The sequence below is a fragment of the Schistocerca piceifrons genome, chromosome 9 (genome assembly GCF_021461385.2).
Source record: "Schistocerca piceifrons isolate TAMUIC-IGC-003096 chromosome 9, iqSchPice1.1, whole genome shotgun sequence".
NCBI lineage: Eukaryota > Metazoa > Arthropoda > Insecta > Orthoptera > Acrididae > Schistocerca > Schistocerca piceifrons.
The window spans coordinates 150,019,733-150,047,702 of record NC_060146.1 but is presented as its reverse complement, the minus strand read 5'-3'; the positions used below and the strand labels follow the sequence as shown (position 1 = coordinate 150,047,702).

The following is a 27,970-nucleotide window of genomic DNA, read 5'->3' as shown; positions in this document are numbered from 1 at the left end:
CTGAATAAACCTTCGCTGAGTGAAGTTAGTGTTCGTCATTCATCTAATTACACCTTCTGCTACGTGACATTATTCTGGTGGAGGCGCTGGGAATTGGAATGTGTGATAGCGCACATTATCGAAGACACAGTGGCTTCCAGCAGGCTACGACAGAAACTCCGTTTACGTGGCGAGAAACCCGAGTTCGAGCCGTATTCAGCAAATCGCAATCTATCGGAGACAGAAGAAGAAGAGAACGTTACGATGACAGCAACTGTGTGCCACTACATAAGACATACGATAGAATCCGCAAGAGATTTTTCTGGCCAGGTTTATTTAGGAGTGTCCGTCACTATGTGTCGCACTGTCGAGAGTGCCAGAGGGGAAAGGCAGTTCCTCAGAAACCACCTGGCCGACTCATACCAATTACACCAGCCAAAACCCCTTTCCACCACGTTGGGATTGATCTCCTAGGACGATTTCCAACATCTGCTAGTGGTAACAGATGGATTATTGTTTGCACTGATTATCTGACAGGCTATGCCTTTACAAAAGCCGTGAAAACAGCCGTAACGGGCTTACTGAACGCCTTAATACGACCTTGGCCGACATGCTATCAATGTTCGTCAGTGTTGAGCAGAGCAAGTGGGATGAAGTACTACCTTTCGTGACGTTTGCCTTTAACACCGCCAAACAAGACACCACAGGATTTACGCAATTTTTCCTGGGGCGTGGGCGTGAGGCGACTACGACGATGGACACTGTATTTCCGTTACATCTTGATGACGTGGACGACGACTACACCGGCCAGGTGTTAATCAAAGCTGAGGAAGCTCGGCAGTTAGCTCGGCTCCGCACGCTGCAGGCTCAAGAAAACGATCGCCGAAGGTATGACGTGAGCCACCGCCCTGTTGTCTACCAGCCTGGTGACCTCGTCTGGATCTTCACTCCTGTTCGGAAGGTTGGTCTCTCTGAGAAGCTCCTCAGGCGCTACTTTGGACCTTATAAGGTTGTGAGACAGTTGTCTGATGTTACATATGAAGTTGAAGATTTCGACCCCGACGCAAGACGACGAAAGATCAGAGATACGGTCCATGTCCTTCGAATGAAGGCCTGTAAGGATCCAGCAACCCAGGGTAAATTCGAAGCTCCAGCGACAGGCAACAAGCCGAAAGGCGACGAAGAGCGTAGAGGCAAAGGAAGTTCTAAGACGTAACATCGAGACGCTGTTCTCTTAAGGAGGGAGCAATGTCGTAGAAGAAACCGAGTAGCACCGTGGTGTAGTGGTTATGATACGAAACTGTTGCATGGAGGGTCGTGATTTCAAAACTCACCTGGACTGTACAATTGTAATTTCTATATTCGGTTCAAGTATATTTCAAGTATATTCTAGAAGTATCCACAAATGTCAAGAATCATTGTACTGGAATGTTCTGTAGCTGTATATATATATATATATATATATATATATATATATATATATATATATATATATATATATTGTAGTGTTCTGGACGGAGGCAGCTCGCTCCTCATTGTTGTATGTGCTAGAGCTGAATAAACTTTCGTTAAGTTAGTGATCGCCATTCATCTACGTGACAATATGATATCAGTATCCTAACTGTGATCGTGGGATGCTGTGCAAGTACTTGGGCACAAAGGCTTCCGATCTTAACACCAGCACCGGCAATTAAGAGGGTACTATGCGGGTTGATGAGAGGCTTCGGTGATGTCTGATTTGCGGCGTTGAAAGTAACACCTGGAATATGTGCACTCTACCCCAGATACGGAAAAAATGGGCGATGTATTGATTGAAGATGAACAGTGCCATGAACAGCAGAATTTAACAGGAATACGGACACGAGCAAGCAGAAAATTTACAATCCGATCCTCCTCCTGTAGGCGAAACGGTGGGATGATTCCCAAACAGCGAGACGCACCTGCAGTTTTCTCCCAGACATAAAGCACAGGTTGATAATGCGGCGTCTGTATCCCTCAAGAGGCCAGATGTGGTATCGTCCAAAGATCATGGCGCCACACCAAAGTCGGCAATGCACATTGATACCACAGACATTAGCGGTGTCTCGGTGCAATCCACAACCACGAATGTGAGAGGCCGAAGAAGACACGCCACCTCTCTCAGCACAGCAGCGCCCTCACACAGAGGTCAATGTGGAGCCGAGCATAAAGGCTTTCTTCCACAGTTTGTGAACTCAGATGAAGTAGTCAGCATCGTTGAGTAGGACCAATGAGTTATTCAAGTCGCAGATGGAAGATGTGCTTTTGTAAAAGTTGAACATTCCACTTCAAGAGGAGAGTTTTTTAATTAGTGCATTAAGTGATGCTTTAATGGTCACTCACAGTTGTAAATTATCAAGAACTCCTCCAAAGGACTGAATCAGGTTAAGCAAATCTCTTTTAATCATTCATTTAATAAACTGAACTAATATTTCATATGTTGTAGTTATAATGAGCCATCACGCGGAACAATCAAAGAATGTTATGGCCAGACACATTTCTTGATGGGTAACGAATTGGGTGAAGACAATTCTCCAAATGTGACGAAGCGACGCCAGAACTTACCATACGGCGATGTCCGCTATATGCTGACGTCACTGATACCGACTGGCAGCAACCGAATTGGCACCGAACCTTCGATGTCAAGGAGATACCGCGTTGCGACACAAAATGACAGATTTTGCACAACACTGCCGACGCTATTTTAAGAACGACTTCGGAAGCGCATTACCTTCTTGATAGACCCGCATCTACTGCACTGCGAGAGGTTGCCACAGAAGATCGAGAAGGAACGAGAGAAGACAGCTGAGATCAACAGTTGCAGCCGCTATCGGAGTGTTCGCCGAAGCAGGAAGTACAGGGTGATTCAAAAAGAATACCACAACTTTAAAAATGTGTATTTAATGAAAGAAACATAATATAACCTTCTGTTATACACTCCTGGAAATTGAAATAAGAACACCGTGAATTCATTGTCCCAGGAAGGGGAAACTTTATTGACACATTCCTGGGGTCAGATACATCACATGATCACACTGACAGAACCACAGGCACATAGACACAGGCAACAGAGCATGCACAATGTCGGCAATAGTACAGTGTATATCCACCTTTCGCAGCAATGCAGGCTGCTATTCTCCCATGGAGACGATCATAGAGATGCTGGATGTAGTCCTGTGGAACGGCTTGCCATGCCATTTCCACCTGGCGCCTCAGTTGGACTAGCGTTCGTGCTGGACGTGCAGACCGCGTGAGACGACGCTTCATCCAGTCCCAAACATGCTCAATGGGGGACAGATCCGGAGATCTTGCTGGCCAGCGTAGTTGACTTACACCTTCTAGAGCACGTTGGGTGGCACGGGATACATGCGGACGTGCAGTGTCCTGTTGGAACACCAAGTTCCCTTGCCGGTCTAGGAATGGTAGAACGATGGTTTCGATGACGGTTTGGATGTACCGTGCACTATTCAGTGTCCCCTGGACGATCACCAGTGGTGTACGGCCAGTGTAGGAGATCGCTCCCCACACCATGATGCCGGGTGTTGGCCCTGTGTGCTTCGGTTGTATGCAGTCCTGATTGTGGCGCTCACCTGCACGGCGCCAAACACGCATACGACCATCATTGGCACCAAGGCAGAAGCGACTCTCATCGCTGAAGACGACACGTCTCCATTCGTCCCTCCATTCACGCCTGTCGCGACACCACTGGAGGCGGGCTGCACGATGCTGGGGCGTGAGTGGAAGACGGCCTAACGGTGTGCGGGACCGTAGCCCAGCTTCATGGAGACGGTTGCGAATAGTCCTCGCCGATACCCCAGGAGCAACAGTGTCCCTAATTTGCTGGGAAGTGGCGGTGCGGTCCCCTACGGCACTGCGTAGGATCCTACGGTCTTGGCGTGCATCCGTGCGTCGCTGCGGTCCGGTCCCAGGTCGACGGGCACGTGCACCTTCCGCCGACCACTGGCGACAACATCGATGTACTGTGGAGACCTCACGTCCCACGTGTTGAGCAATTCGGCGGTACGTCCACCCGGCCTCCCGCATGCCCACTATACGCCCTCGCTCAAATTCCGTCAACTGCACATACGGTTCACGTCCACGCTGTCGCGGCATGCTACCAGTGTTAAAGACTGCGATGGAGCTCCGTATGCCACGGCAAACTGGCTGACACTGACGGCGGCGGTGCACAAATGCTGCGCAGCTAGCGCCATTCGACGGCCAACACCGCGGTTCCTGCTGTGTCCCCTGTGCCGTGCGTGTGATCATTGCTTGTACAGCCCTCTCGCAGTGTCCGGAGCAAGTATGGTGGGTCTGACACACCGGTGTCAATGTGTTCTTTTTTCCATTTCCAGGAGTGTACATCATTACAAAGAGTATTCAAAAAGTTTTTTTTCACTCAAAAACAAGCCAGAGAAGTTTAATATGGCCCCCTCCAGACACACGAGCAATATCAACCCGATACTCTGACTCGTTCCACACTCTCTGTAGCATATCAGGCGTAACAGTTTGGATAGCTGCTGTTATTTCTCGTTTCAAATCATCAATGGTGGCTGGGAGAGGTGGCCGAAACACCATATCCTTAACATACCGCCATAAGAAAAAATTGCAGGGGGTAAGATCAGGCCTTCTTGGAGGCCAGTGATGAAGTGCTCTGTCGCGGGCTGCCTGGCGGCCGATCCATCGCCTCGGGTAGTTGACGTTTAGGTAGTTATGGACAGATAAGTGCCAATGTGGTGGCGCTCCATCCTGCTGAAATTGTGGAATTTGCAGCTCTCTGCTAGCTCTGCGAGTCGATTTTCCTGGGCTGCGAACAAATGCTTGCTGGATGCGTACTACATTTTCATCACTCGTTCTCGGCCGTCCAGAACTTTTCCCTATGCACAAACACCCATTCTCTGTAAACTGTTTATACCAACGTTTAATACACCACCCATCAGGAGGTTTAACACCATACTTCGTTCGAAATGCACGCTGAACAACTGTCGTCGATTCACTTCTGCCGTACTCAATAACACAAAAAGCTTTCTGTTGAGCGGTCGCCATCTTAGCATCAACTGACGCTGACGCCTAGTCAACAGCGCCTCAAGCGAACAAATGTACAACTAAATGAAACTTTATAGCTCCCTTAATTCGCCGACAGATAGTGCTTAGCTCTGCCTTTTGTCGTTGCAGAGTTTTAAATTCCTAAAGTTGTGGTATTCTTTTTGAATCGCCCTGTACATTACAGAAGCAGGGCGATGCCGTTCAGGCTGTAGGTGAGCTTCTCACTGGCGGCAAGCCACAGGGGAGTCGTTTGTCCTCTACAACCACAGAGCCGGCAGACAACGCAAGTGGCAGATACCACTATAACGACCTCCACAGGGCCCAGGGAAACGGGAGGGTTTGCTTACAGTCAAGGGAGTGATGGCGTGCCTTGTGGGATGTGGCAGAGAAGAACTGGTGTACTACCGTTTCTTATCTATTTCAATTATACCTTGATATAGTACATACTAGTGACTGATAGAAGGAAATAAAGTTGTAAAGGAATAGTCGTGATAGAGGTAGATAGGTATCACCCTAGGTGTGGTCTTCATTAATAACAGAAATAAGTATGGTGCTGGGAAGCAGTATTGTGTTAAAACTAGCAATACTAAGGCATTTTCTATAACGTGCATTACCATTACATTATATCCACCAGAAAAAATTGAAAAAAGAAAATCCTTAATTGTTTGTTGAATGGTATTAACAACACGCTGCTTAAATAGGTACTGATGTATAAGCAGGGTTTTAGCAAACTCTTAACAATATAATGCACTTCCAGTAACGTGTATTATCAACATTATGACCACCACAAAAACAATTTAAAAATTCAAATTTCATTCATTGTTGTTGATTTTTACGTTCAACATACTTTTCAAGGAGATATTGATGTGAAAGTAACTTCCTGGCCCTGGAAATATTGAATATGACATTCACTGGGGAAGGTGACATCTGCTATGGAGACATAAACTTTTGATTTGGGTTTAATTGAAAAATTTAAAAATGTATGGAATCTGGTAGAGGAATACATGAAAAACAATAAATATTTTTGTCAAAGTTTTAAAATATAAAGTAACTCATTAGATTACAATATTTTCAAAAGGTGGGCATTAAGTACCCCATCTACTTGCTATTGCGAGGGTTCAAACTGTGTGTCACATCAAGATTCGAACATGGGACCTTGCCCGCGTAAGGAGATAGATCACGGGCTCGAATCCTAGTGTCGGATAAAATTTTAATTTGCCAGACAGTTTCAAATCAACTCACACTTACCTGCAGAGTGAAAATTCATTCTGAAGTACTTTGTTGGCTGTAATAGTGCACTTTGTACCATTAGTTGCCGGTACATAGAAAAAAAAATTACTGTTGATGACAATAATTTTAGTAAGAGTGAAAGCAGCCTGTGCTTAAATTAAAGGTAACAAATATCTAAACAGATGAATAAAATAAACAAAAAACTCTACTACACTGTCTGCTAATAAGCATCCCAATGTTACCAAAAACTTTTGGCATTACTTCAATGTTTATGAAAATGTGCAGGCATAGATTCAATACGAACAAGGAATAAAAGAGTCAACCACCTCAAACGAAAAGAAGATTATATAGTGTGAAATAAAAGAACAAGAGAACAGTAATCAAAACATAGGCAGTAGGTTCAATACTGCATACGTGTGATGATGAAATCTGACGCTGCTAAGTCAAAGAAACGCTTTGATGACAGGCAGTACGACCGTCCCGTTGTCTGGCTGTCCATGGGTCAGCAATTCACATTAGCATCCACACGGAGGTGGTGGTGAGACGGGAAGGGGGGGAGGCATGAGGGGCATCTCTCCCGCTCTGGACTCTGAAGTTTTCATCCATTACAGAAATCTCGTACACTTTAAAAAGTGATTTCCAGTCATTGCACAAAGCCTCTCGTTTAGCAAATATTGGTACTATATCAATGATTGTAGTGAGACAGTATTATAGTGTCTGGACACTAATCAATTCTTTTAAATAAGAAAAAAATTGAGGAAAAAACGGTCATTTCTTTTGTGAAATGACTTGTCTGGGAGAAAGAAATGAAATGGATCAGAGGAACATTGGACGCGGCTTTGACTGACGCTCGAAACCATGTACAGCAAATGAGGAGCCGATTGAGAATCTGAAGGTAGAAATGTAGAAATGTGGAAACGCGACACAGCAACAGACTGTCCACATAATCCACCTGATACTCTTTAAAATTGTGGGTTTCCAAGCTAAAGACTGAACTTTAAAATCTCTGTCGACACCTCATGTGCTGTACATGATTTCCATCGTCATTCAAAGGCGCATCAAATGTTTCTCTAAACTAATTTCTTTCCGTCTTTTGTACAAAACATTTCACAAAACACTTGGCCGTTTTTTCCAAGTTTCGTTGTTACTTACCCTGATTACTTTCAAGCAAATAAATCTATTTTTACAAAACTAAACCACACGTCCAAGAACTCGAGACTGCCTTTGTCCATTACCCATTTGGCTACGAAAATTCGGACAATGATCCATTGTCTGATAGCTAGGGAGCATTATATTTCTCCGCCCGAACAAGCGAGAGAAACAAGCTCATTTTAGGGTATTGTGACCCTCTAGAAAAATTTTTGTGGATGCTCACAACTGTTTGCCTAGGCCTGCCCAACACTATCCGCAGTTGCCTGGCTGTGCGCGGGTGCGCACTCGAGCTGGAATAGCCTGCCATGATTGTAGTCCAGTCGCATTAATGTGAGCACCTGTCAAAAACCTGAACAACTACCTTTTGGAGAACGCACGTGCAGGAAGAGAGTCGATGAGTTTTCTGGAAGGTACTGACTGGGATGTGCCATGTTGATCCCAGTGCCATGTTCAGACACACCAGGTTTGTCAGTTGAGAATCCATGGCGCCAACAGCCCGATCGAGGTGTTCCCACAGATTGACGACTGGGTTTCAATCTGGGGAGTTTGGTGGCTATGGGAGTATGGTAAACTCATGCTTATGCTCTTCAAATCATGCACGTACACTGTGAGCTGTGTGACATGTTGCTTTGGCTGCTGGTAGATGCCACTGTGCCGAGAAAAAACAAACTGCATGTCGGGTTGGACATAGTCCCCAAGAACAGATGAAGATTTGTGTTGATCCATTGTGCTTTCCAGAATGATGCCTTCGAGAATAACGAGATAGCCCAGGGAGCGCCACGAAAATGTTCGCCTTAGCGTAGCCCTCCCTCCTTCGGCTTGGACCCTTACATGATTATTTCAGGGCCAATCACACCAATGGGCGTCTGTCTGATGGAGCATACATAAAACGTGACTCATCTGGAAAGACCAACTGTCGCCATTCATTGCTCACCCACTTGCGGTACTGGCGTGCAAATTCCTGCTTTCGTCGCCACTGGACAGGAGTCAGCATGGGTGCATGAACCAGGCAACTGCTGTGGAGGCCCATGTAGAGGAACATTCGATGAACAGTTGTCGTGCAGTCACTGTTAATTGCCCTTTGATTCATCTGCGTGGTCAGTTGCTCGTTGGACGTCTATTTGCCCATATACATCTCCGCAGTTGTCGTTCACCTCCATCATCTGTGTCTCGCGATGTACTACAGTAGTCTCAGGGCCAGTTTTGGATACCGCCAGTTTGCCTCACATGATATATTTTAACCATGACGCCACACAAACTCATTATAAACTCAGCCATTTCGGAAATGCTTCCACTCTTGGCGCGAAAGCCAATCATTGCGCTCTTCTGGACGTGAAGAAAAGTGGTCTGTTTCTGCATTACAACAACGACTGCACTGTTTCTTGCATCCCCCTGACACGCTTCGCTGCTAGTGCTGTCACCTTCGGTCTGTGAGTGGTTATAGCATGTTGATACCGAACATACGTGGTGGTCACATTACAGTGACTGGACTGTGTAGGTCGCCCTTGGGATATTAACAAGCGTCTCATGGACACACGTCGTCCTGACGCCAGGAGATACAGTTGTCAGTGGTATAAAGGCTTACAGAACAGGAGAGAGGCAGGAAGCTCCTATCTCCCTCTATATCCTACACTGTATATAATTTTGGTAGATGCAATGGGGCGGCCGAGGCACAGTGGACTCGCATTTGGGAGGACGACAGTTCATAAACCCATCGAGACTTAAGTTTTCGTTGATTTCCCTAAATCGCCTTAGGAAAATGCTGGGATGGTTTCTTTTTAGAGGGAATGACTGATTTCCTTCCCCATCCTCCCCTACTCTGAGCATGAGCTGCTTCTCTAATGACCTCGTGGTCACTAGGACACTGAACCCTACATCTTACTTCATTCATTCCGGTAAGTGGATCTTCAGGAAGCGTCAGAATAGCCGATGTCGTCCTCCTGTCGCCTATCGCCACCGTCAGTTGGCAGCAGAGTCCCCGGCTACTGACCTGCGAAGAGCTCCCTCTCCGGCGAGCTGTTGTTGGAGTCGTGGTGCGAGCTGGAGCTGGCGCGCGAGATGTCGATGCGCGGCGTGGACGGCGTGTGCAGCGACGACGACGGCTGCGGATCCTCGCGGATGCCCGGCAGCTTGCCGCCCCCACTGCCGCCCCCGCTGCCGCCTCCTCCGCCCCCGCTGGGCGGCGGGCTGTCCTGGTCGTCGCTGAGGTCCTCCAGCGAGGCGAAGGGCGCAGGGCCCATCCGCCGCTGACGGTACGTGGCGCGCTTGGCGTTCACCTGCTGCAACACCACACACCGCACACCGCACACCGGTGTTCAGCGCAACGAGACAGTTCGCCTTCCCCCTCACCCCCTCCCCCCTCCCAGACTCCTGCTTATCCCCACCACCAAGACTGACTCTTCCATCGGTCTGGTCTCGGCAGCCAGGGACAGTGGTCACGTATGTGTGAGCTGCATTTGCATGAATGTGTGTGTCTATGTTACCTAATTTGGAAGAAGGATTTCTCGCCGATAGTTTACGTGTCCGGCAGTCTTTTTGATGTGCCTGTTTGTGACTCACTATCTCCGCTATATAGTGCGTAGTAATCTATCCTTTTCATAATATTAGCAGTTCAACTGTGTTTCCTGTTTTGCACGTCAATCTGAAACTACGCGATATTTTTTTCTTTTTCCATCCCATTTTTTCCGAAGTAACGTAAAACAATTCGTAAATTGCAGAATTAAAAAGTACCACTATTAAACTAAAATCCTGGACAAGAGCCAGTAAGACTCGCGCTCTGAACGGTCTTGCTCTACATTTACATATAAAAGGCTTGTGTGCGTACCCACTGACAGACTTTCCTCCATGACCATCCAATGCCACTCATGCTGTTAGTAAGGGAGTTTGGTCGCCGTTGGTGGCATTGGGTGAGTGTGACGAGCAAAAATCCGCGAAATATGGTGCAATAAATACTCTTAGGAAAAGCTATACACTCTTCGAGTTATGAAATTGACGGTACACGTGAAAATGCGTTTATTCTTTCATTCGTCTGACATAATACGATGCTTGCGCGGTTTCGTCATTCGGACTTCTATAACGATGTATAATATCAAATAGATCAGTTTTTCATTTCAGCAAGTTTTTGTCAGTTATACTTGACGAACCATGAACAGATTCAAAATAGTTCAAAGGGCTCTGAGCACTATGGGACTTAACATCTGAGGTCATTAGTCCCCTAGAACTTAGAACTAGTTAAACCTAACTAACCTAAGGACATCACACACATCCATGCCCGACGCAGGGTACAAAAATTGTAATTTAACGCGTTTACGTCCATCACTTAGCTAATTTCTAACGAAATAACGTAACTTCCATCCCTTCCGAGCTTCATTTAAATACCATTTAAGTCAAGACAGTATTACTAAAATAGCATTGATGCCGTGATGTTACCTGCCGTTAAATGTGTCCGCGTAACGTAATGTTAACGCCAGTAAGGATAGAATAGGGTGAACACTCTATAAAAGTGTGTATTGGCTAATACGATAGAGGTCAAAAGTAATAGAGACCATAGTTTTTTCTAGGGGAATTAAGTGCTCCACATCGCGAATTATGTTGAGATATCTGCCAACAACAATCACCCACTTCCACCTACCACAGTATGGATGAAACACGTTGAGGACTCCTTCACCACTAGACAGCATCGTGAATGAAACTATAAAAATATTTTCACATATACTGTAAAGTTCGTATGCCATGTATTGTTTAATTTTACCTAAAAGAATTTATTGCTCTATATTAAGCAGACTTTTTCCACCAAATTGCCACGCACCGCGACCAAGCAACCTTACTAAGCAAATAACTGAATGCATAATAACTTTAATGAGATACACGTCTGGTGCATTTCATACCTCGAATGGTTCTCATACTTTGTCCCAAGCCACATATTCTGACCCGCCCAAGGCCGGGTTTCTTAGCTAGTCATGTATATATCTCATGTATACGTATTCTACAGGCTTGCATGAGTGAGTCTCCGAGTATAATACACTCCTGGAAATTGAAATACGAACACCGTGAATTCATTGTCCCAGTAAGGGGAAACTTCATTGACACATTCCTGGGGTCAGATACATCACATGATCACACTGACAGAACCACAGGCACATAGACACAGGCAACAGAGCGTGCACAATGTCGGCACTAGTACAGTGTATATCCACCTTTTGCAGCAATGGAGGCTGCTATTCTCCCATGGAGACGATCGTAGAGATGCTGGATGTAGTCCTGTGGAACGGCTTGCCATGCCATTTCCACCTGGCGCCTCAATTGGACCAGCGTTCGTGCTGGACGTGCAGGCCGCGTGAGACGACGCTTCATCCAGTCCCAAACATGCTCAATGGGGGACAGATCCGGAGATCTTGCTGGCCAGGGTAGTTGACTTACACCTTCTAGAGCACGTTGGGTGGCACGGGATACATGCGGACGTGCATTGTCCTGTTGGAACACCAAGTTCCCTTGCCGGTCTAGGAATGGTAGAACGATGGGTTCGATGACGGTTTGGATGTACCGTGCACTATTCAGTGTCCCCTGGACGATCACCAGTGGTGTACGGCCAGTGTAGGAGATCGCTCCCCACACCATGATGCCGGGTGTTGGCCCTGTGTGCCTCGGTCGTATGCAGTCCTGATTGTGGCGCTCACCTGCACGGCGCCAAACACGCATACGACCATCATTGGCACCAAGGCAGAAGCGACTCTCATCGCTGAAGACGACACGTCTCCATTCGTCCCTCCATTCACGCCTGTCGCGACACCACTGGAGGCGGGCTGCACGATGCTGGGGCGTGAGCGGAAGACGGCCTAACGGTGTGCGGGACCGTAGCCCAGCTTCATGGAGACGGTTGCGAATGGTCCTCGCCGATACCCCAGGAGCAACAGTGTCCCTAATTTGCTGGGAAGTGGCGGTGCGGTCCCCTACGGCACTGCGTAGGATCCTACGGTCTTGGCGTGCATCCGTGCGTCGCTGCGGTCCGGTCCCAGGTCGACGGGCACGTGCACCTTCCGCCGACCACTGGCGACAACATCGATGTACTGTGGAGACCTCACGCCCCACGTGTTGAGCAATTCGGCGGTACATCCACCCGGCCTCCCGCATGCCCACTATACGCCCTCGCTCAAAGTCCGTCAACTGCACATACGGTTCACGTCCACGCTGTCGCGGCATGCTACCAGTGTTAAAGACTGCGATGGAGCTCCGTATGCCACGGCAAACTGGCTGACACTGACGGCGGCGGTGCACAAATGCTGCGCAGGTAGCGCCATTCGACGGCCAACACCGCGGTTCCTGCTGTGTCCGCTGTGCCGTGCGTGTGATCATTGTTTGTACAGCCCTCTCGCAGTGTCCGGAGCAAGTATGGTGGGTCTGACACACCGGTGTCAATGTGTTCTTTTTTCCATTTCCAGGAGTGTATATTACATAGATAGCTGTATCTTTTGACTGCATTGACTTAGAAATTTAAATTTTTTAGAAGGCCAAGGGACCATAGTAGACAGTATTTCACATAAATGCCAACTTAACATTTCTGCCCGTTCCTTAGAGAAAGGTCTCTTAACAGGCGGACGGACAGACAGTCAGTCAGACAACAAAGTGATCCCTTAAGGGTCCTATTTATAGTGATTGGTGTACGGAATCCTAAAAACAACCTTCTTCCTCAGTCACTAGATCTACAGTGATTTTTAGTGATCTTACCATGAGCCCAAGGATGGCAACCCATGTCTGAGGGGTGGCATCAAATAATACGTCGTTCGTGTTGGAAAACGTTCTCGAACGGGCCCTGGTGGCAATGGATTGATCTGTAGCTTAGCTTCCTGCATCTGCTTTCGTTATTTAACCTATTTTAGCATATGTAACGCACTTTTTGTTATAACAACTAAAAATACATCGTTAAGTCTGTTTCTCCAGGTATGTAAAATGTCCAAATAACTTACGGGAATGCTGCTTTTACTAGTAATTGTTTGTATAGGTTCTATTGAACAGGCTGTTTTTAAACGCTCCAGAGTAGATTAAGAGGGAGTGATGCCTTGTGTCGCCAGGGCCACGTCCACCCAAGAGTAATGCAACAGCAGCTGAGAGGATGCCTTATGTGCACTTAGAGCGGATCCAGGTACTGTTATTTTAGCGTGGGTAGCTGCTAAGATTACTAGAGATTGAAAATCTGCGGTTTCTGTAATTATGTCTAGGCGGCCCAGTCTTGCATAATGCAAGCGTGGAACGTTGCAGGTAGAGAAAAATGCGTGAGCATGGCATCGGCACAAATAATTTCCTATACACTTGCAATACCTAGCTTCGGACCAAAAGGGGCGGGGATGGGGGGAGGGGGGAGGAGGACAAAGGGGCTAACGGTTTCAGAAAGGTTGGGAACCATTCATCTAGACCTAAATCGCATGCAGTCGGTCTGTAATCTCGTAAAGAATCAGATCCGTGGTGGTAATACGCCAAAAGCAACACTCTCTAACCCAATAACCAAAAAAATAAGGCTATGTTCGAGCTGCTAGTAAATAAAGGTCGTACGTATGTGGTCTCGTGAAGTGCAAAATTTTCAATCTAACACTCTTCCATGACGGGCGTAAACTTCAATTACAAGTAACACCAGAGTTACTACAGCACAGGAAAAGTAGGTCTGTGAGTAATTAATGCGAATGAATTCCGTGAGTGACATGATAACGCGTTAGGTCGTCCTAGCAAGGATGGCGTCTTACCCCACTGACAGTAATTTTTTTTAATGGTTGACACCTGAAACTGTTCTATGGGAGAACACTTTCCTGAAATGTAAAAACACTTTTCTGTGTTTGTAGCAATGTTCTTTTGGCAGTCTGCTTTCGCTTCGTTAGTTGAAAGTAGCGAACCTATAGACAGTACATTTGTATAGATAGATGTGGTGTTCTGTCGAACATGAGCGACGGAACAGACACCTCTCGCGACGAAGCAGCTAGTGCATTTGTAGTTTCACAGAATGAGCATAAACAGTGGGACAATAGAACAAAGAAACAATTACATGTCATATGCAGAAGTATTAATAATAATAATAATTAATAATAAGTGACTCCAGATGGCAGTGCCGCATACATTACATGTGGGTGTTGTGGCTAGAATCACGCACAGACAAATGGGTCTGCAGTTGGTATCCAGTTTGCACGCTACAGGTACTGCTGTTGTGCGACGTGTTCCCTGGGACGCTATCGACATTCTCGTTGAACTGTCGCATAGCAACTGTCGTGTACATAAGAGGTTGGTTCAATAAATAATGCTTAGCAATTTTTAAAAGGCCATTAATATACATACACAAACGTCCTTGTTGGCGCTTCACATTTGATGTTTGTTCTGTGCGCCAGTGAAGTTTCAAACCGTTCTGGAAGATAGCAGAGCTATAGTTCAGCGTCAAAATGGCGTCCACATACTACGCACATTATAAGCAGCGTGCTGTTATTGAATTCTTGTGTGTAGAAAAATAAACCGTGGTGACCATCCATGACGTTTGTGTGCAGTATATGGCGATACTGTAGTTGATAGGAGTAGAGTTGGGTGATGGGTAGAGAAAGTCCCAACCTCAGTAAATGCAGAAACAGAGCTCCGTGATCAGCCACGCTCGGGACGTCCTGCCACAGCCACTGCTCCAGACGTGCTGAATCGTGCGGATGCCATTATTCGTGCCGACCGGCGCATCGCAAATCGACAATTGGCTCTACAGAGTTCGGTCAGCATTGGAAGTGCGTCTGCAATGATCGAGACTCTCGGATATTCAAAGAGGTGCTGACTATGGGTTCCATGAATACTAACCCTAAAGTCCAGACCTGGCACCCTCGGACTTCCACCTCTTTGGGCCGCTTAAAGGTTCCCTACGGGGAACATACTTTGAAGATGACGAGAGTTTCAGTCATGCAGTGAAAACATGGCTACGTCTACAGGACAAGAGCTTTTACCAGCGGAGAATACGTGCTCTTCCACAACGCAGGCCATAGAACGTGATGGAAAAAAATAGGACATGGACAAGACATGTTGATGTATATTGTCACCAAATTCTGACTCTTACCAATAAGCATGTTCTGAGAAAAAAATGTGGGGCATTACTTACTGAACGACCCTCGTACAACGCCGGAAATAACTGAAGATGAGGCAAAGTCTGAAGCATTATTACTGGACGTAATTGATCAATGGAATACGTCGAACGTCACAGAAGAGGAAATATTGGATATCGACGAGCGCACACCAGGTGGAGCGGAATAGTTCCTTTGCGGCCAAGTGAATGGACTAGATTCAACATCTTCGATTTCGTCGCCAGAACGATCTTCAAACGATGGAAATGATGAAATGCCACAGAAGGATTTTTGTACGTTATGAACTTAATTAATAATTAATTATTAATTAATGCTTAATTAGTAATATTAATCTTATTATTTACTGGTTAATTTTATTATCTGTGTTATTATTATTATTACGTCCGCATGTTTGATGCAATTGTTTCTTCATTTTTCTGTTCTGATTGTGGTCTGTAGATTTAGTACTTTCAAAAAAACAGAGCGAAAGCAGACCGCCTAGAGGACATTGCTGTAAACTCCCAACAGCCCTTTAACATGTCGTAAACGGGTTGTCCTATATAACGCTTCCACGCAGAATGCAGTTAAAAAATAAAATTAAATTAATAAATTGCGTTGCATACAATGAACTTACGTGTTATCAACTCACCCACGGAATCCATTCACATTGATTGCTCACAAATACACTTTCCCTGTGCACCGTAGGTCTGGTGTTACTTTTGATTAACGTCTACGCTCGTTCTGCTAGACGACTGTACACAGTACGAACTAAATCTGAAATTTGGTTGGCACTCTATCGACACACAACGTTTGCTACCGATCTCAGTGTCCGACATTTGGAGGTTTGGGTGTGGGAGATGCCGTCACAGCCCCATTTGGTTTTAGGCTGTTTCACTTCCTGACTAGCAGCAGGGACTGCGATAGTTGCTGCCACTTCACCATACATATATTGGCTTCCATCATATCGCAAACAACCATGTGTAGATTCATTCAACGTCAGTCAAGAAGTTCTGCAGTAGATTGTTCGTGGCTACTTCGTCAGCGATTGCTTTCGCTCATGATTCTCAGTTCTGAAGATTGATCTATGCTTTTTCATTTATCACTCTCTCTAGGAATTAGACGAGTTATCATTGTTTATCGTTTGATTCTATATAGATTTTATGTTCACTTAGCTTCACCCAAAGCGTGTTGGAAGCTCGTCATGTATCCCAGAATTTCGCGCTGGATAAGTTCTGTTCTTTGTGACACGACTGCTCGCATTTGTTTGTTTTTATCAAGAATGAAGTTGTTGTAATTTCAATTCACTGCTTGTTATTGGTCTGTTCTTTTCCCCCGTTCCCTTCATTACACAAGTCATTTATCCCGGCAAAAGAATTTCTTGCTGTAGGTAGTTGAGTCTGGTGTCTCCACGGTCCAGGAAACAGGAAACTACTAGGCGGGATGGTTTTTTAATTTGCTAAGGTGAAAAGCAGAATGTCTCATTCGCATCACGGCAAGCATCTACAGACTGTAGAGACCCCAATCTATAGTTGGACGAGGGGGTGAAGTTGTGAAGGGACGTGGCTTGTAAATCGTAGGTTTGGAATGCTGATCCAGTTTCATTCAAACTATGTGCAGACATAATCAAATTCCTGAAAAAACACTGGTTGTCGAGCATATATGGCGCTGACATATGTAGGGACGAAGTTGAGAAGATGGTGACAAATCCGCGGCCTTCACGGTGTTTGGCTGACTGGTCACATTTGGCACCTACTGGCGAGGTAGGGGTGGAAAAGGGTCTGACTCTATTCGAGTATACAGCCACGATTTGCACTTTGTATATTTTACCAAGAGTACGGAGTATGCAAGTACGTACGAGGAGTTTTGACTGCTGAGTTCCAGGCCAGTACCAGCTATTCCAGGTTGGTCCCCCTGCAGCAGAACAGGGGAAGAACGCACGTCTGCAATGTCGGACTAACGATACGACCGTAGGCGCATCCGCTACACGATCTACATGCCAGACACGTTAGTATTAGTTAGTGTGAACAGTTGCTAGAATATAAAGAGCCACGTTTTACGAGTGCCGGCGATGCTGCAGCCCCACGGACACAGAGTCGTGGAATGCGACTGGTTGTTTGCCCTTCATCATATACAGGTAAAACAATAATACGATCGTGAACATTTAACACGCGTGCCTAGCAGTATGTTACCAACCTTTCTTTACCTCTCCTTTCCATTGCCGGTAACCTCTTTTTGTTATTCTTAACATTTGTTTGCTTCTCTCAATGTAATTCTCTCCTTCCCTGTGAATTTCCTCCTCCATCTCTGGATCAGTCTCTTCCCATTGATTTTTCCTTCTTTTTAAATAGTGGTTTAAAATACTGCTGGGTCTTTTACACAAAAGGATACAATTTTGTAACGTAATATGGACTATAGCAATAACAGTTATACACTATCTGGTCAGAAGTACCTGGACAGCCCTTTGTAATGCCGAACGCATAGCTCAGGGAAGCTCTGTGACTTCGAACGTGGACTAGTCATTGGATGTCACCTGAGTAACAAACCGTCAGGAACATTTCAACCCTTGTAAAGCTGGCCGAGTGGACTATTGGTGGTGTGACTGTGGAGTGGACTGCGAAGAAAGAACCGCAACTAAACCAAAACCAGACTGACCTGATGTACTGGTGAACATGCACTGGCAGAGCGTGGTTGTAAGAAATCGCATGAAATCACCGAAGGAATCACTCGTGAGCTGCAGAGTGCTGCTGGCAGTCAGCCAGCAGAAGGAGTGAAGAGGAATGGGGTACACTGCTCGAACAGCTACTCATAGGCCACAAATTTCTGTACTTAGTGCTAAGCGACACTGGAGGTGGTGTAGAGGCGACGCCATGGGGCAGCGGTGACTGTAGACGGCTGTTCTCAAGTGATGAATCACGCTGCACCCTGTGTACTCCGATACAAGGAATTGGGTTTGATGAATGCCTTGATAGGTAGTGCTTAGAGTGAAGTATGGAGTAAGTGGTTTTACCAAAAGGGGAAGGTCTTCAGTTAGGGTGTGGTCTTGTTATTGCGGTTTAAATGTTCAAATGTGTGTGAAATCTTATGGGAGTTAACTGATAAGGTCATCAGTCCCTAAGCTTACACACTACTTAACCTAAATTATCCTAAGGACAAACACACACACCCATGCCCGAGGGAGGACTCGAACCACCGCCGGGATCAGCCGCACAGTTCATGACTGCAGCGCCTTAGACCGCTCGGCTAATCCATTGTGATTTCCACAACGTTAATACGGAAGGACATGAATACATTTTACAGTATTGTATCCTGCACACAATAAAGGAACGGTTCGGAGACGGTGACTGTTAGCATGAGCTTGCTAGTGCACTCTGTGGTTTGCAGACAATTCTATTCCCGACTTCGCTCCACACCCAGCGTTCAACACCACTACTTTCGAAACTTCCTGGCAGATTAAAACTGTGTGCTTGACCGAGACTCGAATTTGGGACCTTTGCCTTTCGCGGGAAAGTGCTCTACCAACTGAGCTACCCAAGCACCACTCACAGCCTTACTTCTGCCAGTACCTCGTCTCCCACCTTCCAAACTTTACAGAAGCTCTCCTGCGAACCGTGCAGAACTAGCAAAGGTACCGAGTTCGAGTCTCGATCCGGCACACAGTTTTAATCTACCAGGAAGTTTCATATTAGCGCAGACTCCGTTGCAGAGTGATAATCTCATTCTGGACCACAACTTGCTCTGGCTGCGGCTCTTGGTAGGAAAACGGTCTGCAGTTCCTCCAGAGACTTTCAGACACTCCACTGAAGGCTTCCCCAGCAGCGTTCAAGTCGACATAAGGCTTGGCGTTGACAGACCCCATATTAATGTCGACTAGTAGCTATTCAGACACTTTTGATCAGATACTGTAAGTGTGATACACCGCTTTCAGTCGTTTAGAGGCCGCAGACCACAAGTAAAAATAGCAACAAATAGTAAATGAAATCTGTATAGAGTTAGGGTCTTACCGGTACGCCGGTGGTGAGGGCCATGCTCCGCACCTCACGTCATGGCTGCGAGCCCAGCCCAGCCCAGCTGCCAGCCGCCGGCACAGCCCAGCCGCCGCGCCCTCAGCTGCACGCCTCGGCCGCCCTGGCCACCACAGCTCCCGCCGGCATGTCGCTCTGCTTCTGGCAGACTCTGCGCCGCTGCTCCTGGCCGGGTGCACCTGCCACCAGAGAGGGCAAAAACCTGCTGTCAGCACACAGTCAGATAGCGCCTCTGCGTGTGCACGGCATTCCCTGCATCTACGCTGCTGGCCGCTAAACTGCAATGCTCGAAAACGTAGCAACCACTGGGTGCGTACAGTACGGTAGACGGAACATGCACTGAAGAGCCAAAGAAACTAGTGCACCTGCACTGAGCCGTGCTCACTCCCAGCTATGCGTTTTCGTGAACTTCGCTGTCTATCTGTGTTTGGTTTCGTGCCCTTGTAGCGGTTACGTCGTGATTCTTCTTGGCTCTGAGCACTATGGGACTTAGCATCTGAGGTCATCAGTCCCCTAGAACGTAGAACTACTATAACCTAACTAACCTAAGGACGTCACACACATCCATGCCCGAGGCAGGATTCGAACCTGCGACCGTAGCGGTCACGCGGTTCCAGATTGAAGCGCCTAGAACCGCTCGATCACACCGGCCGGCTGGTTCTTCTTCCTTCTATGTGTGGCAGCACTGATGTGTATCGATATTCGCCCCGTGTACCATCTTTGGTTTGGTGTATATAGTTTCCGGTTACGGGGTCTGGAGGCAGTCGGACGGCTGTTGCGGACGAGGGGAGATGTCTCCGCGCGGTGCAGTCGGCTGGGGCCGCTGGCAGCCCCAGCGCAGTGTCGGAGCGTCTGTGGAGCTGCCCGATCGCTACGAGCTTCGCGGTTCACCGACACAGGACGTCAAAGTTGAGTAATGGTTTCAACTACCCAAGCCACGTCCATTTGTGTTGTGGTGGTTCGTTTCGGTGGTTTGCTGTTGTGGAGGTTTTCCTGTGAGCAACACCGAGTGTTTCTACTGCTGAAATTTAGCCGCCATGCGGTGCAATTAACTATTTTGGTCGACAACAATTTGAGTGAACCAGTGGTATTTTCTGTCTTGTGGCCGTTAGTGTTCTGGTTACCTCCCCTGGGCACTGACGTAAGTTCAGGCAGTGTTCTTTTGAGTGATTTAACTATATTACCGTGTTTCAAATCCAAGTGTAACAGCGGAATTTTCTCCCTAGTGGCTGTTAGTGTTCCGGTTACCTGCCCTGGCCACTAACATAATTTCCGGCTGCGTCCTCTCAAATGGTTCAAATGGCTCTGAGCACTATAGGACTCAACTGCTGTGGTCATAAGTCCCCTAGAACTTAGAACTACTTAAACCTAACTAACCTAAGGATATCACACACATCCATGCCCGAGGCAGGATTCGAACCTGCGACCGTAGCGGTCGTGCGGTTCCAGACTGTAGCGCCTTTAACCGCTCGGCCACTTCGGCCGGCCTGCGTCCTTTCCTCACCTGTTGTCGCTGTCCAACCTGTTGAGTAATTTTGACAGTTAAGACATACTCCATTGTGGATTCACGTTTGTAACCTTTCCGGTTTGAGTTCTCAGATACTGATTGACGGAAAGCAAGTCGTTGTGTCGGTCGGTCCGTGGCTGTCCCCTGATTGGGTTCCGACGGATCAAGTATAGTTGGGCTCACCTGTCTAGCCTAAGTGAACGAGGGCAGACCGACCTCCCTGGAGGCTTCTGAATGCCACCGGTATTTAATTATCTGTTGTCAGCTACTTTAAATTTAAGGCTTATGGCTATTTTTTTATTTTTCTTAAAAATTTTGCAAAATTAATTTATAAATTTATCTTTCAAGCTTAAACATTGCGGCCTTCTGCCTTTAAAAGATTATGGTAATATATTTTCAAATTTCGAAACTTAATTGTGGCCTTCAGCCATTGGTATTGCACCTTGCATACGTATGTTCTATCTGCTTAGCCATGAGGTTTTGCACATAGCCGTGAAACCTTTTTAACTTATTTGATTTGCCTCTTTAATTGCATTTTAATCTAGTTGATTTTTTAAGATTTCTTGTCCATAAACATTCTGGCCTTCTGCCTTTTAAAGTCTATAGTAATATACTCTAAAATTTTGAAATCTAATTGAGGCCCTCAGCCATTTGCATTGCACTTTCCGTATGTTTGCTGTTTTTTTTTTCAAATCATTTTATTGCTATCTTAACTGGATTTTTACCTTGTTGATTTGTTAAGATTTCTTGTTTGGAGGCCTTCAGCCGAAAAGAGTTGCATTCGGTAAAGTTATGGCTATGTGCCGCTTTGGTTGTAAAGGTTATTAAGTTACAATAAATGACAATTAGAAGGAGAAACTGACCTCAGCTTTTGGCCCTTTACACAATCCTATTACCTGTTCTGCCCAGCGGGTTTAGCGGGCGTATCATGCCTAATATCGTATAGGGCTTGCGCGAGCATGCAGAAGTGCCACAATACGAAGTGGAACGGACTCGACTAATGTCTGAAGTAGTGCTGGAGGGAACTGACACCATGAATCCTGCAGGGCTGCTAAAAAATTCTTAAGAGCACGACGGGGTGGAGATCTCTTCTGAACAGCACGTTGCAAGGCATCCCAGATATGCTCAATAATGTTCATGTCTGGAGAGTTTCGCGGCCAGTGGAAGTGTTTAAACTCAAAAGAGTGTTCTTGGAGCCACTATGTAGCAATTCTGGACGTGTGGGGAGTCGCATTGTTCTGCTGGAATTGTCCAATCCCGTCGGAATGCACAATGTACATGAATGTATACAGGTGACCAGAGAGGATATACGTGTCACCTGTCACAGTCGTATCTAGACCTATCAGGCGTTCCATATCACTCCAACTGCACACGCCCCACGGCATCACAGAGCCTCCACCAGCTTGAATAGTCCCCTGCTGACGTGCACGGCCCTTGGACTCATGAAGTTGTCTTCATACCGATACACGACCGTCCGCGCGATACAGTTTCAAACGAGACCCGTCCAACCAGGCAACATGTTACCGGTCATCAACTGTCCAATGTCGATTTTGATGGGCCCAAGCGAAGCGTAAAGATTTTGTAAGGAGGCTGTTTATGTTTTCTTATTGGCAATGTTACGTAGCGCTCTGTATGAAAATCACTGGCTGTGCTGTGTGCAGTCTGTGGCTAGTTTGCATTGTTGTCTGCCATTGTAGTGTTGGGCAGCGGCAGCTGGATGCGAACAGCGCGTAGCGTTGCGCAGTTGGAGGTGAGCCGCCAGCAGTGGTGGATGTGGGGAGAGAAATGGCGGAGATTTGGAATTTGTAAGACTAGATGGCATGAACTGCTATATGTATTATGATTATTAAGGTAAATACATTGTGTGTTCTCTATTAAAATCTTTCATTTGCAAACTATGCCTATCAGTAGTTAGTGCCTTCAGTAGTTTGAATCTTTTATTTAGCTGGCAGTAGTGGCGCTCGCTGTATTGCAGTAGTTCGTGTAACGAAGATTTTTGGTGAGGTAAGTGATTTGTGAAAGATATCGGTTAATGTTAGTCAGGGCCATTCTTTTGTAGGGATTTTTGAAAGTCAGATTGCGTTGCGCTAAAAATATTGTGTGTCAGTTTAAGCATAGTCTATGTATAATTGTTCAAAAGGGGACGTTTCATATGGCGACCCTGCCAGGATACCTCACTGGAATCTTCTGATTTTTTTCTTGTAGTTTGTGTAATTAGTGTAGCTATTGTTTATTGCTAGCGTGTAATTGTAGAGAGAATCTCCTTTGTAGTTGCAGTCTTTCATTGTTGTACAGTAAAACAGTTGTGGCATGCATGTACTCGTAGATTTGCACCAAGTATTTCGCAGCTGCGCTTGCAGTTAACTACATATTATTTTCAGTGCTATGTTAATGTGTTCTCTTATTTTTGCTCTTCAAATTGTGCTTTTCTGTGTTATCGTGTGAAATATTGTGATAATAATGGCGTGTGAAAAACGTTACACTAGGTTTCAAAGTAAACTGAGAAACAATAGTGACGACGAGCGTAGCTTATCAGCACCACTGTGTAGTGAATTAACAGACATTCGAAGTAGTAATTTGGTAATTGTGCATAGGGAAATGGAGCGGGCGGCAAATAATGGTGTAGACAGTGAAACAGGTAGAGAACAAGGAAGCATTAACGATTGATCGGTCGGCAACAGCTCGCCTCAGAAATCTGAAATGACAGAACACAATATTACAAATACTGTAGACTTAGGTTTTGGGTCCTCACCGTTTTCTAAAATGAGTCAAGACACATTTTCTGCTTGTCAAAATGTGAATGTTGCCGGTGAAAACGCACTGCCAAAAAGCATAGAGAAACAGATTCCAGACACTAATACATTATTATTGCAATTAATGCAACAAATGGAACAAAATCAGAGACAAATGGGACAAAGGCTTCAAAACTTAGACACAATGGAACAACACCAGGGACAAACACAGCAACAGCTTCAAAAGTTACTCATTGGAACAAACTCTTGAACAAACACGTGAAGATTTAACTACTGAGTTACATAACATCGAATCGAAATGTCAAAAAGTCTGTAATGACGTAAAAACACAAATTTGTGAGCATTTCCAACCTATTTTTTCGCGTCATGAAAATGCATTACAGAATCACGAAGCAGCCATAAAAGAACTGCAAACTATTGTTCATGAAAATCACAACACCTTGCAAGCTAAAATTGACTCAGTTGCATCTACCGATTCGGTTATGCAACTTGCAAAATCTCAAGAAAACTTAAAGGACACAGTAGATACGATTTCAACACAAATGGACACTCTGAAACTTGGTTCAGAAAAACACACTGAGGAAATAAGTACACTATCGGAGAAAGTAGCCAAACTTTCGGATCAGTTCACTAACTTATCTGCAAAGGTAGATGATGATCTGAATGACACAAGACCTGTAGCCATCACTGACACAGAAGAGTATGAACAAATTAAGAAAATCAAACAAAATCAGAATCAAATTAATACGCAATACAAAAGAGAAATCCGGGAAGTACAAGATCAGTTGGCACAATTAATACAAAAATTTCATATTTCAGAGGACACTTGCGCACCAACATGGGAAGAGGAACTTAGAAATACGGAAAAGCCACAAAATAATAACACAGGGCATTTCCGAAATTATGAAAGAAATTGGCAAGGTGCACCGAATTTTGAGATGGAACCACCGACACGACGTAACAATGACCGATATGCTACTCGCCGACACGATGATTTTGACTATAAGCTGTTCATTACTACACGTAAATTCAAAACGTTTAAGAATTCTGCCAACGACATTCATCCACAAGTGTGGCTCCATCAATTCTCTCATTGTTTTCCTCCCAACTGGTCATTGGAGCACAGGTTAGAATTTATGTGTGGCTACTTGGAGAATGAACCAGCTGTAAGAATGTGATCGATCATTCACAATTGTCACAGTGAAGGAGATTTTTATCATGCCTTCCTCTCAGCATATTGGTCTCAAGCTACACAAGACCGAGTAAAACATACACTCCTGGAAATGGAAAAAAGAACACATTGACACCGGTGTGTCAGACCCACCATACTTGCTCCGGACACTGCGAGAGGGCTGTACAAGCAATGATCACACGCACGGCACAGCGGACACACCAGGAACCGCGGTGTTGGCCGTCGAATGGCGTTAGCTGCGCATCATTTGTGCACCGCCGCCGTCAGTGTCAGCCAGTTTGCCGTGGCATACGGAGCTCCATCGCCGTCTTTAACACTGGTAGCATGCCGCGACAGCGTGGACGTGAACCGTATGTGCAGTTGACGGACTTTGAGCGGGGGCGTATAGTGGGCAAGCGGGGGGCCGGGTGGACGTACCGCCGAATTGCTCAACACGTGGGGCGTGAGGTCTCCACAGTACATCGATGTTGTCGCCAGTGGTCGGCGGAAGGTGCACGTGCCCGTCGACCTGGGACCGGACCGCAGCGACGCACGGATGCACGCCAAGACCGTAGGATCCTACGCAGTGCCGTAGGGGACCGCACCGCCACTTCCCAGCAAATTAGGGACACTGTTGCTCCTGGGGTATCGGCGAGGACCATTCGCAACCGTCTCCATGAAGCTGGGCTACGGTCCCACACACCGTTAGGCCGTCTTCCGCTCACGCCCCAACATCGTGCAGCCCGCCTCCAGTGGTGTCGCGACAGGCGTGAATGGAGGGACGAATGGAGACGTGTCGTCTTCAGCGATGAGAGTCGCTTCTGCCTTGGTGCCAATGATGGTCGTATGCGTGTTTGGCGCCGTGCAGGTGAGCGCCACAATCAGGACTGCATACGACCGAGGCACACAGGGCCAACACCCGGCATCATGGCGTGGGGAGCGATCTCCTACACTGGCCGTACACCAATGGTGATCGTCGAGGGGACACTGAATAGTGCACGGTACATCCAAACCGTCATCGAACCCATCGTTCTACCATTCCTAGACCGGCAAGGGAACTTGCTGTTCCAACAGGACAATGCACGTCCGCATGTATCCCGTGCCACCCAACGTGCTCTAGAAGGTGTAAGTCAACTACCGTGGCCAGCAAGATCTCCGGATCTGTCCCCCCATTGAGCATGTTTGGGACTGGATGAAGCGTCGTCTCACGCGGTCTGCACGTCCAGCACGAACGCTGGTCCAACTGAGGCGCCAGGTGGAAATGGCATGGCAAGCCGTTCCACAGGACTACATCCAGCATCTCTACGATCGTCTCCATGGGAGAATAGCAGCCTGCATTGCTGCGAAAGGTGGATATACACTGTACTAGTGCCGACATTGTGCATGCTCTGTTGCCTGTGTCTATGTGCCTGTGGTTCTGTCAGTGTGATCATGTGATGTATCTGACCCCAGGAATGTGTCAATAAAGTTTCCCCTTCCTGGGACAATGAATTCACGGTGTTCTTATTTCAATTTCCAGGAGTGTAGCATCATAATGATAAAACATTTCGAACAATTTTCCACTTTTGTGAAATATTTTGAAGACATGTTGCACAAGAATCAGTACCTGTCAAACCCATACAGCACCTCAGAACTCATCCGCATTTGCTTAATCAAACTGCCTGAACATTTACGACATATTATTTTAGCAGGACGTTGCAAAGAAGACATTGAAGCTTTTCAGGGACTGTTACAAGAACTGGAAATTGACACTGACAATCGGGGAACGCGAAAACAGAGGCACAACAATTACAGATCACATCCGTCACAATTCCGCGATGACAGAAATAATATACGACAAGGCTATTCTTTCAACGTAAATCGTGACCGAAACAGACACCACCCGTATGACAACCACTGGCAGAGTAGCAATAATTACAGAGAAAGATCACATTTCCGTAGTAATGAATATGACAGAGATTACCTTAGAAAGAGACAATATGGGAACCAAAACAATTATTATCAAGGGAGACAGAATAACTTCAGACGCAACAGTTCAGCGCACAGTTACGATTCAGGAAGAAATTCTCTACCACATGACCGACAAGAAAGAAATTATGAAATCTACCGACATGACGACAGACGAGATAATCATAACGACAGACCTGAATTTCATCAGAACTGGCGGGATTCAAACAGAGCAGGGCACTTTCGACAACGTGAATTTGTAGAAGCTAGGTCTCCTAATCCCAATAACGACGCGCGCCAATAAAGGAACAGACAATGACTCGCACCGCAGGCAGCCACCTGCGCCGGCTGGCTCAGAGAAAAATAACACAGACGCTAACCTTGAGAAAAGATTTAGCATTCCTTACCAACGTATAAAATATGACAATTGCTTTTCAGTTGAAAGTCTGTGTACTAGGAAGAGTAAAGGTTTACACCACATTTTACATGTAAAACCGTTTATTGAATGATAATCTGCTGTTTAACTTAGTCTTTGCCATAAAACTTTTCACTTCACATTTCTAGTATGCTTTGTCAGACTTAAGAAACTGTTAACATGCAACAATGTTTTAAGTTAAATATCCAGTCTAGAATCTAGGGAACATTTTTAAACAGAAATTACGAATGCATTGTTATTGCGAACAGACGACACAGTGTTATTGTGTGTGTACATTCTTGCCTGTTAGTTGCTCGATTACGTAACGACTATAAGGCTTACATACTTAGAACATATGCTGCTAATGAGATTTTAATGCAACATTTTGGTATACTTGAAAAGACATTCCTTATTTGAAGTAGTTTGTGTGGGATTAAAGATGACTTAGTATTTGGTTTCTGTGACAGCTACACGATTTTATCACGACGCTACTAATGAGTGACAATTTACATTGTTGCTTTTGTGGTGTATCTGTTTTATATCTACACAGTTTTTTCTGAATTATTCTGGAAAGTAAAACATGTTTTAGTAGTAACGTTTGTGGTACAGCTACAATGAGACAGCCTTTTCCGTAGCACAACAATACGTTACAGCACAGTACTTT

At 46.0% G+C, this 27,970-nt stretch overlaps 1 protein-coding gene across 1 annotated transcript in view; it reads right to left on the bottom strand.

The window, feature by feature from the left end:
- LOC124716776 (PHD finger protein rhinoceros) overlaps positions 1-19,552 on the bottom strand; it is a 227,976-nt gene extending 208,424 nt beyond the window's left edge. The window contains exons 1-3 of the mRNA XM_047243323.1: positions 19,493-19,552; positions 9,409-9,701; positions 3,704-3,713 (exon numbers count right to left, since the gene is read on the bottom strand). Coding sequence (XP_047099279.1) covers positions 3,704-3,713; positions 9,409-9,701; positions 19,493-19,516 — 327 coding nt within the window. The 5' untranslated portion in view covers positions 19,517-19,552. The remainder of the gene's footprint in view (positions 1-3,703; positions 3,714-9,408; positions 9,702-19,492) is intronic.
- Positions 19,553-27,970: the final 8,418 nt, after the last annotated feature.